Source organism: Microcaecilia unicolor, chromosome 2, assembly GCF_901765095.1.
Source record: "Microcaecilia unicolor chromosome 2, aMicUni1.1, whole genome shotgun sequence".
NCBI lineage: Eukaryota > Metazoa > Chordata > Amphibia > Gymnophiona > Siphonopidae > Microcaecilia > Microcaecilia unicolor.
This window is the reverse complement of record NC_044032.1, coordinates 407,379,631-407,395,872: the sequence shown is the minus strand read 5'-3', so window position 1 is coordinate 407,395,872 and position 16,242 is coordinate 407,379,631. Positions and strand designations below refer to the sequence as shown.

Below are 16,242 nucleotides of genomic sequence, written 5' to 3'. Positions count from 1 at the left end.
CACTTCATACAATAGTTTATGTAAATTTTCTATTACTAAGCAGCTGTAATGCAAAATCCATTAAAAACTGTGCATTAATGTAAACAGTGTGAAAATGAGGGCCCAAAGCCAGCTTCTAGAGCTGTTACTTTCCCAAGCAGTCTAAATAAATGAAAATTCCATGCCTTTGTGCAGCAGTGCTGAAATTGTCCTCTAGCCCCAATAGGAGGTGCTGCCAAACACCCTAGTGACCCAAAGGATTGGAGCTGCCCCACTCCTTCCGAAATAAAAGTGCCAGCCCCTCACCCTGCATCACTTCAGCTTGACTTACCCCAAGATCTGAGGGGCAATGGGGTCAGGGCAATTCTCACTCCTGCCTGAGTGTCTGCTTTCTTTCAAATGGCGCTGCCTGATTACCTAGTGGTAGTGTTACACTGCTACCTCTAGGGGTCAGATTACCAAAGAAGTTTAGGTTAGTGATTCAGGATAAGGGTTCAGCTGAAAATACACTGGTCCATATTCCGCTGACTACTGTCAGCTTTTTTTTGTATGCAGTGGCTGTCACCAGTTAAATTAGACCCGCATATTTAGTACTGGGCCATATCCAGGCACCAGTTTTGAGTATCCAGGCCTGACCAGATATGCTTTGGCCACCGGAGCTTATGTGGATCTCAGGTGAAATTCAGCTGGGATCCGCATAAGATACTTGTGTGTGTCCTGGCTGAATATTGTCCAGGACCTGCATAAATTCCTAATCCCCCCCCCCCCCCCCCAAATCCAATCCTCCCAGGGCTGCCTTAACAGACTTGGTGGTCTAGTAGTCCTCTGGACCTCTCTTGTAATAGTATTGGCTGACCCTAGTTGTAACAGGTTTATTCCTGCAAGCTAAGCTTTCTGTCTTCAGCTTGCAAATGATGATTATAATGTATTTAGATGTTCTCATATGCACCAAAACTGAAGTGGTTGCTTTGTGTGTGCTGACCTGGTTTCTGAATTTTTATTGGCCTGAACCAGAACCAGACGGGAGCAATTTCAGTTGCATCTGAACCCAAACTAGAACTGAATCATAAAACGTAGCAATTAGATTTGCTGCCAAGCTACAGATTAGAAGCAAACATTGAGCAGCGGTTTAGCCTGAAAATATGACTGCTCAAGGTGACTTTTTCATGGTAATGTAGCTACTGCATACACTAGAGATATGTGGAAATAATCATAGCCTTTATCAGATACAAGTATTCCCTGTATTTAGAGTTTGTTGAATTATGATCATAGGCTACAGTAAAAGAAATTTAATACCCCATAGAAATTTGTATATAAATGACAGAGGCCTCAGTTGTACCAGGGATGTTCTGATTTAGCTTGTCTGTGTCCTTGGTTCTTAGAATTTAATTCTCATCCATGCACTTGTACTTGGGTTATATGTGTGGTAGTTTTTACCCACTTCTACCAAGTACACTGCTGTATTACTGTACAACATGGGCATTCAGTACTAAACTACACTAGTCTAACCTACATGTTCACATTTTATAATCCATTTATACATTTTTGGTTTGTTTTTTGTTTTGTTTTTATAGCAAAGAAAATGAGTTTGAGGGGAACTATTTAAGACTCCCACAGGTTAGTGATTCTCAGCATTCTAAGCAGCTGTTATTTGACACAAATTGCAGGCCATTCACTAACTCTTTGCATTGGGACCAAGCCCATTAAAAATAAAATGTGCAGAACTGAAAAAGCTATCTACATCCATTATTTTTCTCCCCCAACCTAAACATGCCCCAGAACAACATCACAGTCTTTTAGCTGTGTTGATAGAGAACATTTCTTCATGAGAATAATTCTCTAGCTTTCGGGGGGGGGGGGGGGGATAAAATTTTGATGGTTTAAGACAAGTTTTTGATTCATGATGCATATTTTATTTTTAGTTATTTTAAAACTACACAAAAGGAAAAAATATAGGGGGTCTATTACTAGGCTACAGTAGTATTTTTAGTTCATTGTAGAAATCAGCTGGCAGCAAAAACCAAGACACACATTATATTCCTATGGGCATTTCAGCATTTACTACCAGTTGATTTCTACCATGAGCTAAAAATGCTACCACAGCTTAATAAAAGACCTCGGTAGTGATTTTATTTGAGATGTTAATGGTGAACTGTCAGCTGTAATATTTTGCTTTCATGGATTTATTGAAGTATTTAGATTTGATAGTAATGTGGCTTGAGTTTTATAATTTTATTGTTAATTTTATTTTATTCTCTGCTTTGATCTCCTTTTTAGAAAAGTGGTATGTAGACACTGTATACATTTAAAAAAATATTTTCAGTCAGCTAATGAATGTGGAAAAAATGTTTTCTGCTTGCATAAATTGCTTTGAAAATTGTCCACCTTGAGGAGCATGCTTCTTAAGCATATGCTTCATCTACTTTAAAATATGTGAAATACAAGTCTGTTAAACCAAAAGATTAAGAAACAAATCACAAGTACACAACTTTGCAGACAGGTAGACATACCTTATGTTTTATGGCAGAAACGCATACATATTTCTGTGATCTGCAGCAGGATCATTGGCAGAATCATAGTATAGTTCAGTGAAATTCAAAGTGTGAAAACTAATGGCTTTTACTTAGGCTGAAGCAGGGGTGTAGCCAGATCCAGTATTTTGGATGGGCCCTTCCATGCCCCCCTTCACCCTGAAATTAAAAAAAAATACAAGTTTTTTTTTTTTTCAAACTTACCCCACATCCAACATCTCTCCTCTCTTTCCTCTTTGGCTCCTGTTGCTGGGCCCCATCCCTCCCCAGTGTGCCTTATGAGCGTCCCCAGCGCCTGCAGTGGTTTACTATTGCTGCCTGCACTTGCCCCACAGGCTTCCATCTGCCGTGATGCGGCACGTCCCACCAGACAGGAAATGTCAGCAAGGGTAGGATGCTGTGGAAGGAAGCCTGTGGGCCGGCACGGGTAGCAGCGATAGACAGTAGTTGGCGCCGGGTGCACCGGGAGGGATGGGGTTTGGTGACAGGAGGGCAGATGCTGGGGCAACATAGAGGAGAGAGGGGAGAGATGTTGGATGTGTAGTGTCGTCGCTGGATGGGCCTGAGCCAAGAATGGGTGGGCCTGTGCCCACCCAGGCCCTCCAGTAGCTACACCAGTGGGCTGGAGATATGGTAATATGGAAGTAAATTATGAAGTAATTTTGTATAGGTGATTACAACACACACAGCTGATTGTCCATCCTATATGGCCCCAGTTATGAGCAAGGAAAAGACTGTCACGTGTAAGTCCTTATTTGCATCATGCTCCCTCACATATAACATAGCTGTTGACACCATCACTTTGTTCTACTTCATAACTAGAGCAAGGACTCTGGAGAGCAGCACCCTGCTTCTGAAATAGCAAAGCATCAAGAACAGACAGTTCACATTGAACTTAAAATTATGTATGACCTCTTTCAGCCTGCAGAAATTATGTGCTCTTGTGACAACCCTAAACTTAAACAGTGTTCCCAGCAGGAATTCTCTGCAAATTCTGAACCAATAAAAATTATCCAGTGATGATGATGCCGGTGAACTTTTGACGTCATTTAGATCACCTGTTCCTTTGTGACCAGGGCCCTTTGTTGACTCAAAAGCTTGTACACAAATATCCTTGCATAAGTGACTGCTTTGTGTATCAGTCTAGAAGAGAGTGTTGCAGTCCAGTTTTTCTCAACAACTCTGGCTAACATGAAAAATGGCAGCACTGTTATGGTGGATGAAAACTCGTGTTTTGAATTATTTATGTTGTTGGGATGTTATACATCACCAGGTAGAGGTTTTCTTTTCCAATTTCAAGTTCTGGTCTCCAGCATGTACTTATGTTGCTTGTAACAATGTAAGCAAGGAGTAGCATCTGAGTGGATGATAATTACCTGGTTTGTTATTTTGAAAGGCATTCAAAAGTCCATGGCACATAAGTCATCTTTCTTCTGATTGCTCTAACAGTGCTCTTGACATGATAATCCACATCCTCATCTGTAGCCAATTTGTCAGCTGTGATGGCGTTCCACTCAGAATTATTGAATTAGTACTCTCCCCTACCATTTAGAAATATTGTCATACCCACACGTCTTAGTGCTGATATTGCAGGGTGTGAGTGGTTTTAATGTGATTGTACACAGCATATATTATTATAGGTAATGTTCTAGTCATGATTCAGGTCCCAAATAGTAGAAACCAACATTCAAACACAGCATTGTGGAAGACAGGGATATGTTAAATTGATGGGAGCGTGTGTCCTGTATAACTTAATGTGGAGGGCTAGTGGTCAGAATGAACCTGAGGAAAGCAGAATTCTTTGCAGATTATGATTGCTTTTATTGAGCCAATGCAAGACAGTTTAACATCTGACGAAGAGAGTTATGTGGTCTGGAAAAATCACATGCCACAACAGTGTTGGATTGTTTCATTCATCTGAGGCTATTTTGCTGCCTATTATATCAGAGGTAAAATAATTGCTTAGGGTACAATGTAAGCCATATTGAGCCTGCAAATAGTGCCCTTCCCTCTCACTGTTCTCCCTCTCACTGTTCCGCCCTCGACGTCATCACGTTTTGATGCGAGGGTGGGACAGAGAGAGATGGTGACAGACTGACGAACCTTACGAACGCTTCACTTCAAGTGTGCCACGGTCAGCTTCAGAACGTTGGAGGTGATTTTTATTATAGTAGATATGCTTGTCCAATGAAAGCTATTACAGTTTGCAAAGATTCCATAAGATCCACATCTGTCATTCATCTATAGAAGTAGTGTGCCAGACCAAATGCCAACGTCTCTCTGATCGATTCCACTTTAAATGGGTCTTTGTCAACAAGCATGGTTAAAGGTAAAGGTGAAAGAGGCTACTAGAGCCAAAAGAACAATTTTCAAAAAATGGGAAAAGGATCCAAATGGAAAAAAAAAAGAAGCAGCATAAGCACTGGTAAGTGAAATGCAAACCATTGATAAAGAAGGCTAAAAGAGAATTTGTAAAGAAGTTAGAAGCATAAATTCCTAACAGACTTTTTCATGTACATTAGAAGCAGAAAGTCTAAGGGAGTCGATGAGACTACTAGATCGTAAAGGAGTAAAAAGCTATGATAAAATGCAGAATATGATTAGAAAAAAAATCTAAAGCAGCTTCAAAGGTTAATAGTTAGAACCAGGCATAGATGTTCTTTAAAAATGCAATTTTGGAAACCTAGACCAGATGTATTCCATGCATTAAAAAGACAAAAGATGGCTTTTTAAAAGGTAAGGCAAAGAGGTACTGTAGCTAAAAGAACATCTTTCAAAAAATGAGAAAAAGGATCCAAATGAAGAAATTAAGAAAATGCACAGGCACAAAAAGGGAACATGAAAAGAAGCTTGCTACAGAGGAAAAAACTCATAAAAACTTTTCTCAGGTATATTTTAAGCTAGAAACCTATCAGGGAATCAGTTTGATCATTAGATGATCAAGGGAAGAAAAGGGGGCACTTGACGAATACCGGGCCATAGTGGAAAGACCACATTAAATCTTTTCTTCAACCTTTATTGAGCCATGCTATAAGGGAGATAGCCCATACCAGAAATAGTATTTAATGCTGATGATATGGAGGGACTGAAACAAATCTCAGAGAACCTGAAAGATATAATAGGAAAAATTGTCAAACTAAAGATCAGCAAATCACCTGGACCAGATGGATACACCCCAGAATATTGAAAGAATTCAACAATAAAATTGCAGACCTACTACTACTACTACTACTACTATTAGTCATTTTAAAGCTATGATTGATACCCAAAGATACCTGAAAATTGGAGGGTAGACATTGTAATGCCAGCTTTAAAAGGGTTTCAGTGAAGTGGAGGAGTAACCTAGTGGTTAGTGCAGTGGACGTTGATCCTAGGGAACTTGGTTCAGTTCCCACTGCAGCTCCTTGTGACTCTGGGCAACTCAATTTAACCCTCCATTGCCCCAGGTACAAATAAAGTACCTGTATATATAATGTAAACGGCTTTGAATGTTGTTGCAAGTCCCTTTCCCTTTAAGGGATAATGAGTAGCTGTGGACTGGTGAGCTTGATTTAGGTGTGGGGCACAATGGTAAAAACTTTTATAAAGAACAAAATTACTGAACATATAGATTTAATGGGACAAAACCAAGATGGACATAGCCTAGGAAAGTCTTGCCTTGCTGGTTAAAAGATGGGAAACAGAGTAGGGCTAAATGATCAATCTTCTCGGTGGAGGACTGGTAATAGAGTGCCCCAGGGATCAGGGTTGACTATTGTTTGATATTTTTTATTTATTTAAGTATTTATATACCACCTAGACCTATATAGTTTCTTACAAGTACTGCCACAGTCCCAAATGGGCTCACAATCTAATTAGTATATGGTACCTGGGGCAACGGGAGGGCTAAGTGACTTGCCATGGGTCATATGGAGCTGCAGAGGGAATTGAACCCAGTTCCCCAGGATCTCAACCCACTGCCAAACGTTAGGCAACAGCAGGAATCGAACCCACTACAGTAACCATTAGGACATTCCTTCACTCCATATATATAGATATTTATAAATATCTAGAAATGAGAACAAGTGGCATAATCAGATTTGAAGTTTCTAAAGACGAAGTTAATAAAGTGAAATGGCACATACATAAAGTGTAAAACAATTGTAAAAATTGATTTAGAAATTACAAAAACTTATGGTTGGACCAGTGAAGACGCTAGGATTTTTTGTTTAAAGTGACTAAGAAATCACAGGTCATTCCAAATCCCCACTGAGGTCCTTTAAACAAACAAACAAACAAACATAAAAATTAATAAATAAATAAGTTAGTATATCAGAACTATACGTACAAATTGCATTTTTTCACCAAGAGGCTATCACTCTTGGGGAACTTGTGGAATTATTTTTATTAATATAGCCGGTGGTTATCAATAGAATCTTAAGGCTGACACTTAAGATGCTTGGGTGCTTGATTATATGATAACTCTTTATACAGCATGGGGACAGTTCTGTAATGGGTTGTAATGTTAAACGCTTAGATGCTGTTCTCTAAACGCTAATTCTATAACGGCACCTAGGCTAATGTAAACGGACAGCTGCGAACCTACAGTTAGGCACACTGACTTATGCCATGTCAATAGCAGGCGTCAGTGTGCTCACATAAATGCAGCACTTGAACGCATAGCTTATAGTATTCTGTAAGTTACACGTGTAAATGTCTGACCTGTACATGTTCTCCTACACATATTCCCCTTGCATTTATGTGCTAAGCGAACGTTGCTACGCTTATGCTCCATGGTTCTTCTATTTCCGCCTTGCAGATACCAAATGCAAGACAACCTGAAGAAAAAAAATCTAGGAATTTACAAAGAAGGAAAAGTATTTGCTACAATAATTATAATTACATTAAAGAAAATATTTGTTGAAGAAATACGTTTTAATTTCGTTTCGAGAAATAAAATAATTCTGTAAATTGCAAATTGGCATTGACAGTGAATTCTACACTGACACCTAAAGCCCGTAAGTCATTATTAAGATGGACTTGGGAAAATCCACTGCTTATTTCTAAAATAAGCAGCATAAAATCTGTTTTACTGTTCTGGGATCTTGCCAGGTACTACTTGTGACAGGATACTGGCCTTGAAGGACCTTCAGTGTGTCCCAGTATGGCAATGCTATGTCCTTATTTATTTTTTAATTTTTGAATAGCCTTACATTTTTGTGATTACCTTTTTTTGTTGGATTATATTTGTAGGTGATTTTTTTTTTCTTTCATGTCATGAAATGACTCTGGTGGCTTTCTAGGTTATTCTGGCTTCTTTCCTTGGAGTAGGAAAGCTCTGAACAAGTGGAACGAGCAGCTGCTGATCCTGGGGCAGCAGATGGTTTGAAGTAGGACAAAACACATTTTTCAAAGCTTTTCCTCTTTCACACACAAAAGGAGAAGGAAGTGTTTTGAAATAATGGCCTGAGCATGTGTGTGTTCCTCTGTCACTGCACTTGTGCTGTCCTTTTAGGGGTCTTTTGTGGTGGAACATGATGTTTCTCACTGCAGCTTGCTCTCGCAGACTTTTATTACTTGATGGGGTCTCCCCCCCCCCCCCCCCCCCGCACTCTTTCATTAAGGCAGCTGATGCTTTTTACAAGTACTCCCTAGGCACCAGTGGAGGTATAGGAGGCTCTTTTGCAATATTTTTAAGAAGTGTCTTTTTAGTTTGGCAGACAGAGGTTTCCCCAGTACCATGAACCCTTGGGATGAGAAGAGAAGACTCTGGAATGCTGTTGGTAGAGTTTGTTTCTAAAAGGAACAGGTTTATTAACCATAGGAGCACAACTTCTAATCTCCTTCATGATAATATGAATCTTTTCTCAGAAAACAGGATTTTGGATCTTTTGTTTTGTAAAAGCCGAAAACTTAAATCCATAGAAAATATCTCCTTGGAAATCATTTAAAATCTATTAAAGTGCTTCTTTCAAAGGAAAATACCTAGAATTATTACTCTCCACCAGAATTACGTTATGTGGAATCACAAGGTGCAAGGAGTGTTACATTCCTCTGGGATAGTTACACATTTCTGGTGCCCCCTAAGCCTTTGCTGAGGGAGCTTAAGCACATACCTTTAGTAACAAATACCTCATTTACTATTAGAAAAGAATGATGTTTGGAAGGAAGGGGCAGCTGTCTTCTCCTTTTAAAACAAAACTTGTGAAAGGAATTCAAAGATATTAAGATAAAGATTCTATAAGCAACATTGATGGCTGCAGTTTCAGGTAAGCTTTTCCCTGATGGTTTTGTTTTCTGTACTTGCAAACTCTTATCTGTTTGTCTGCCCTGACCTTGGTCTCTCTTGCCTTCTGCCCTGAACACAAAACTGACAATAATCATGATGGTATGGCTGTTTAAACAAAGGAATATCCTCAGCTAAAAAATGTTCTATCCATGCAGATCACATGCCTATCCTGTAACACTGAAACATAGAACAGTGAAGACAAATAATGACTGTATGCCCTATCCAGTCTGTCCATCCATGCCTTTGCTGGGGTAGTTTTCAGCCCCTCACAAGCTATCCTAAGACCAAATCCAGTTAAAAAACAAAAGACCTGAATACCAGGGCTATTTTTCCACTGTACAAACACTGCTCATTCTAAGATAGTCCTTTGGCATTTCAGCAACTGAGTGTGACAGCTTGGCCTCTTAAAGGTTGCCGTGGGTGTCAGCATAACATGCCATTGTGATCCTACATTTCTTTTCAATTATTAGATTCGTGACATTCCCATCTTTTTACATTTCTAGGCAAGGAACAAAATTAACATACATAGGGCTCCTTTTACTAAGCTGCAGTAAGTGCTAGTGTGTACTTACCATGGCTTAAAAGCGCTTACTGCGAGATGCATTGAGGCATCCTGCGGTAAAACCCTAACGTGCGCATGCAAGCCATATGCTAAAACATTTTTCTAAGTTTGCCAATCTGTATGGTTCTATTGTACACATTTTGTGAATGTATCTGCTTGCCCCGGTACAAAATAAGTTCCTGAATATATGTAAACCGCTTTGAATGTAGTTGCAAAAAAAACCTCAGAAAGGCGGTATATGAAGTCCCATTTCCCTTTCATGGTTCTGTATACTCGTTCATAACAGAAAATCAATAAGTACATAAGTATTGCCACACTAGGACAGACCAAAGGTCCATGAAGCCCAGCGTCCTATTTCCAACAGTGGTGAATCCAGGTCAGAAATACCTGGCAAGATTCCAAAAAAGTTCAATACATTTTGTGCTGCTTATACCAGAAATAGCAATGGATTTTCCCCAAGTCAATGTTCTCTGATTCGTATTAAATTTACTACTAACTTCTAAATGTTTCTCTAAGGGGGCATGTCTGAGGGACGGAGAATGGATGGGACAGCACAGCCACATTACCACATACTGAATAGTGCAGGATTAGCGTGTGAACCCTTACTGCCTACAGAATAGGTGGTGATAAGGGCTCGCACACTAATTTTTGGTATTGGCAGCATGCTACTGGCAACATTAGAGCATGGCCATTTTCTGGCTGCGGTAAAAATGGTCTTAGTACACAGGAAAGACCTGAGTCAGGGCATACAAGGCCACTTTCTATCTCACCTTTGTAAAAGTGTCCCATAATAAGCAAAATAATGTCACTTCTATAATGGTGCTAGAAATTAAGCTAAGGGCTTCTTTTACAATGCTGTCCTGTCGATTCTTGGTGCAACAAATGAGAGGAAGCCCATTCAATTCCTGTGGGCTTCCCCTCATTTGCTGCACAGGAATCGCTAGCACGGCTTTGTAAAAGAAGCCCTAAGTATTCACATGAACTAGAAACTTCAAAATGAAACTCCAAAAGAACAAAGTTTCTATTAAAGGTCAGACAGTTATTCCACCTGCTTGTATTAAACACATATTTTCAAACGTGAAGAAAAAAGACCTCGGCACACGCTCAATAGCACCATACGTCGTCATCAGTCAGAAAAACACTTCACTAATATCACTGTCCAAGCAGGAAGTAGAGCAGACTGAAATGAGATAGCTACAGGAAAAAATTAAAATGTGATAGCTGTGCAGCACTGAATCAAAATTTTCATCATTGCTAAGTGCTATTCTATAAAAACACTCAAGCACATGGTTTTGTAGAATACTAGCATAAGTCACCAGAAATGTGCCCGCATTTAGGTGCAGCCACGTATACCATATCAGTTTCTTTTTTGTTTACAAGAAGTCTTTATTAAACCAAATATCAATACAATACAGCTTCATATTTGTTGGGTACAATGCGCTTCTGGTGTGGATAGTAGAAAAAGAATAAACACCTACCCAGCACGCTACATTTACATTGTAACTTTCCCATAGGTAACTTCTGAATTTTTTTTTTTATTTATTTATGTTAAATTTTTTTATATTACATGTATTGATTAACTGGAACTAAAATGAACAGTTGGAATCCCTAGCCCCCAACCCCCCCGACAACCCACCCTCCCTGACCTTCCCATACCCCTGCTCTTTGACCCTATAGTCCAAATGTAACAGTTCATCTTTCGTTTGACCTGTAAAGCTTACTTTCTCAAAAAGTACTCCCATATAGACTGCCATCTGTGCAGCTGATGTTTTCTGTCGGCCATCAGCCGCTCCATTTCACATATGTATGTCAACTTGTTTTCCCACTTCTTAATGGGAGGAACCCCCTTCTGCTTCCAATGTGCTGCGATTTCTACTCTAGCAGCCCCCACCGCCTGCCGCAACAGAGCTTGATGATGTGGTTTTAAGCCATGCATGTCTGCAGAGAACAAGAAAAACTTGGGGGTCCACGGAACCACACACCCCACCCAACTCTGTAGTCGATGATGTACTGATTTCCAAAACGCCCGAATCTTCACACATCCCCACCACAGATGCCCCATAGTCCCCTTATGGCCACACCCTCTCCAGCACAAGCCCAGTGTGTTCGGAAAGATGCGCTGGAGACGATCCGGTGTAAGGTACCACCGAAACAGAACCTTCAACACATTCTCTTTAAGGGGGACATGAACAGACACACCACTCGCTGCTCTCTATTCTCTCCCACTCGGGTCCACCCAGAGACACTCCTAGTTCCCGCTCCCAACTGGACCTATGCTGGGTGTAGCTGGAAACCTGTGCATTGACACTTTTGTATAAGCGTCCTATCAAGCCTCTTGATGAAACAAATTTAAGACAAATCTCCTCCACTTCCAGTCTTTGCCTCTGTATTACCTGACCCACCGCCTTCATTTTAAGGAAGTGGGTAAGTTGCTGATAGGCGTATGCGTCCCCCTCTCTAACTGAATATGTAGATTGCAGTGTGGCAAAAGACATCAGCGAGCCATTCTCTAACAATTGTCCCCAAGTCCTCAATCCCTCCCTATACCACCTCCTGAAAGGTCCAGCTACTGTCCCTGGCTTAAACAACGGGTTAAAGGCTATGGGTGACATCTGGGTTAGCACACAATGACCCTGGGGAAATAGACTATCCCAATAGTGGAATGTGACACATATGGACGGACACACCTCCTCACCCAGCTGTCGAAACTGCCTAGGCAGCCACATGAGGGCCCCCAACGGCGTGGACCCCAAAGAGTGTTGCTCCAGGTGCACCCATTGTCGATCAGGGTATTCCTGGTACCATTCAATGGCGGCTCTTCCCTGACTAGCCCTATAGTACCAATTAAGGTTAGGGACCCCCATCCCCCTCCTTTTCTTGTCTTGATAAAGCAACTTACGAGCTAGCCTCGGACGCTTGCCTGCCCAGACGAAGCGCATTACTGAATCCTGTAAGGAAGCAAGGAATCGCCTGGGCATCATCACAGGCAGGGCCTGAAATAAATACAGCAGCCGCGGCAACACGTTCATCTTGACGATGGCTATCCGCCCGAACCAGGAAAATTCCTGATCCCCCCCATTTTTCCAAATCTCCCCTTATCTTGCTAGGCAGCCCTTTGTAATTAGCTACAAATACCTCTGACAAATCTGTTGTTATATTTACCCCTAAATATTTAATGCTCTTGGTTGCCCACCGGAAAGGCGCCGACGCTTTCATGGAAGAAACTACTTCTGCCGGGAGTGTCACATTCAAAGCTTCTGACTTGCTCATATTAACTTTAAATCCCGACACTGCAGAATACTCCTCTATGTGATTCAACAAGGCAGGGACCGTAGTCACTGGGTGAGTAATATACAACAAAATATCATCTGCAAAAAGGGCCATCTTATGCGTAGTCTCTGCCACTCGAGCTCCTGAAATGCCCACATCAGACCGCACCCGGGCGGCGAAGGGCTCCATAACCATGGCGAACAATAGCGGTGAAAGCGGGCAGCCCTGTCTTGTCCCCCTATGCAACGCAAACAGAGCGGAGTTACTTCCATTCACCCTGACACAAGCCTTGGGTTCCGCATAAAATGCCCTAATCCAACTTCGAAAGTGTGCACCAAAGCCCATAACCTCTAGGACCTTATACATAAAAGGCCAGTGGACTCTATCAAAGGCCTTCTCAGCATCTAAGCCGAGAAGGCACAATGGTTTCTGACTTCTTTTTGCAAAGAACATAAGGTCCAATGTACGCCGAATATTATCTATGGCCTTACGATGGGCCACAAAGCCCACTTGGTCAGGGTGAATAAGAGTCGGCATGAGAGGTCCAAGTCTATTAGCTAATACCTTAGCCAGTATTTTTACGTCTGCATTCAAAACCGAAATGGGTTGGTATGAGCCGCATTCCGCTAGATCTTTATCGGGTTTGGGCAATACCGCGATCCATGCCTCCATCATAGAGGAAGGCAGAGCACCCTCCCCTCCCACCTGGTTAAAAAGATCAGCAAGCAACGGCGCCAAGTCAGGGGCAAACTTTTTATAGAATTCATTGGGCAATCCATCCAGCCCAGGGGACTTGCTGGAGGGCATACCTCTAATAGCCTCCTGCACCTCAAGCGGGGTAACCGGTTCCTCAAGCTGGTCCCTAAGTCGACCCGCCAGAGGCGCAAGTGGGCAGCTCGCCAAATAGTCCTCGATAGATTCCATAGAGGGGTGAATCTCCTGATCGTATAGTGTGGTATAAAATTCCACAAAACGGTTACGTATCTGCTCAGAGGTAAACAGCACTTCGCCACTCTATTTCTCACCTGCTTCACCATGCGGTCTACCTTCTGCCTACGTAACTTAGTAGCAAGGAGCCTACCCGCCTTATTAGAGAACTCATACGTTCCCACTCTATGCCTGTCCCGTGTCCAACTCAGCTGCTCTGAGTAAATAGAATCTAACTTCATCCGTTCCCCACTCAGTTGTTGAAGGGTATGGGGAGATCGGTCTACCTTATGTTGGCTCTCCAATTGGCGTATCCGCTCCAGACAATCGGCTATTTGACTCCTACGTACCCTAGCACGCTTACTGGCTACCTGCAGGAAGTAACCCCGCGAAACCGCTTTCATAGCATCCCAGACAATGGACAGGGGTGGTCCTGATTGTCTATTCAGCTCCAGGTACTCCTGCAACATAATGCGATAACCCCCCTCCACCTCCGGGTCAAGAAGCAAACTAGTGTTTAAAGTCCATCTCCTTTCTTTGGGTTCAGCCCGCAGGGTGGGCAGTGTAACCCACACCGGAGCATGGTCCGATACTGTCGCACTGCCCAATCCCGCTGCCGGCCCCCTCTCCGCCAAGGCAACATCCACAAATATGTAATCTATTCGTGAATATGAGTCGTGAACCCGTGAGTGGAATGTGTAATCTTTGTCCGCTATATGTGTCAGCCGCCACAAATCTAAAGTTCCCAGGGAATATACCAAAGATTCTAAAGCAGACGCCTTCCTCTTTCCCCCTTCAGTTTTAGGATTTCCAGAACGGTCCTGGGCAGGATTCATCACTGCATTGAAGTCCCCCCCCAGAATTAGGGAGCCCTTTACAAACCCTGCCAAAGAGTTCTTCACCTTAGTAAAAAAATTCCACCTGCCCAGTATTGGGAGCATAGACAGATGCTATGGTTAAATCCACCTGTTGAATTTGAACATGCATAAAGATAAAACGTCCACCCGGATCCCTCTTAATGTCCATTACCTGCGCCCCCACCGAAGAATGAATCAAAATAGCCACACCACAGGTTTTAGAGGCCTCTGCTGAAGCACAATATACCTCTGGGTAACCCGGGCAGGAGAGAAGCTTAACATGCCTACGACGAAGGTGTGTCTCTTGTAGAAGTACCACTTGTGGGCTATAATGCTGTATCTCTTTGTATATCTTTTGCCTTTTTTGGGGCATATTAAGACCTTTGACATTATATGATAATACTTTCAAGTCCATACTCAACATTTACATAAGTACATAAGTAGTGCCATACTGGGAAAGACCAAAGGTCCATCTAGCCCAGCATCCTGTCACCGACAGTGGCCAATCCAGGTCAAGGGCACCTGGCACGCTCCCCAAACATAAAAACATTCCAGACAAGTTATACCTAAAAATGCGGAATTTTTCCAAGTCCATTTAATAGCGGTCTATGGACTTGTCCTTTAGGAATCTATCTAACCCCTTTTTAAACTCCGTCAAGCTAACCGCCCGTACCACGTTCTCCGGCAATGAATTCCAGAGTCTAATTACACGTTGGGTGAAGAAAAATTTTCTCCGATTCGTTTTAAATTTACCACACTGTAGCTTCAACTCATGCCCTCTAGTCCTAGTATTTTTGGATAGCGTGAACAGTCGCTTCACATCCACCCGATCCATTCCACTCATTATTTTATACACTTCTATCATATCTCCCCTCAGCCGTCTCTTCTCCAAGCTGAAAAGCCCTAGCCTTCTCAGCCTCTCTTCATAGGAAAGTCGTCCCATCCCCACTATCATTTTCGTCGCCCTTCGCTGTACCTTTTCCAATTCTACTATATCTTTTTTGAGATACGGAGACCAGTACTGAACACAATACTCCAGGTGCGGTCGCACCATGGAGCGATACAACGGCATTATAACATCCGCACACCTGGACTCCATACCCTTCTTAATAACACCCAACATTCTATTCGCTTTCCTAGCCGCAGCAGCACACTGAGCAGAAGGTTTCAGCGTATCATCGACGACGACACCCAGATCCCTTTCTTGATCCGTAACTCCTAACGCGGAACCTTGCAAGACGTAGCTATAATTCGGGTTCCTCTTACCCACATGCATCACTTTGCACTTGTCAACATTGAACTTCATCTGCCACTTGCACGCCCATTCTCCCAGTCTCGCAAGGTCCTCCTGTAATCGTTCACATTCCTCCTGCGACTTGACGACCCTGAATAATTTTGTGTCATCGGCGAATTTAATTACCTCACTAGTTATTCCCATCTCTAGGTCATTTAGCGCGTACTAAGCACATGTGCAAAACAGTGAACACAAAAAAACAAACAAACTGTGAGACAGTTGATGGCACCTCGGAAGGTTAGGGTCAATGCTACTCCCCATGTCCTACCTCTGCGGTCCCTGTTCCATTGCCCTTGTCTATTCTCCCCCCCACCCCCAACCCCCCTCCCTTCCCTCCTCCCCCTTACCACACACACAATATGCATCCAGACTCCAACTTCCCCCCCTCCCCCCTCCTTCCAACCACCAGACAATGCCATCTAGCACTGAATGGGATACGAAGGATAAAGTGAGCCACCAACCCAGGCAACCACCCGGCCTCCCCTCCCCCACCCCACTCATACACCTTCAACGCCTTTTATTCTATATCACATAATTCCAATATACCCAATACC

General features: G+C 42.4%; 1 protein-coding gene across 2 annotated transcripts in view; it reads left to right on the top strand.

Moving 5' to 3' along the window:
* The window catches only part of FAM13A (family with sequence similarity 13 member A), a 501,662-nt gene that overhangs the window by 426,303 nt on the left and 59,117 nt on the right, over positions 1–16,242 (top strand). For both annotated transcript variants that reach the window (XM_030190686.1, XM_030190687.1), the window contains one exon: positions 1,554–1,596. In XM_030190686.1, the coding sequence (XP_030046546.1) occupies positions 1,554–1,596 (43 nt within the window). The remainder of the gene's footprint in view (positions 1–1,553; positions 1,597–16,242) is intronic.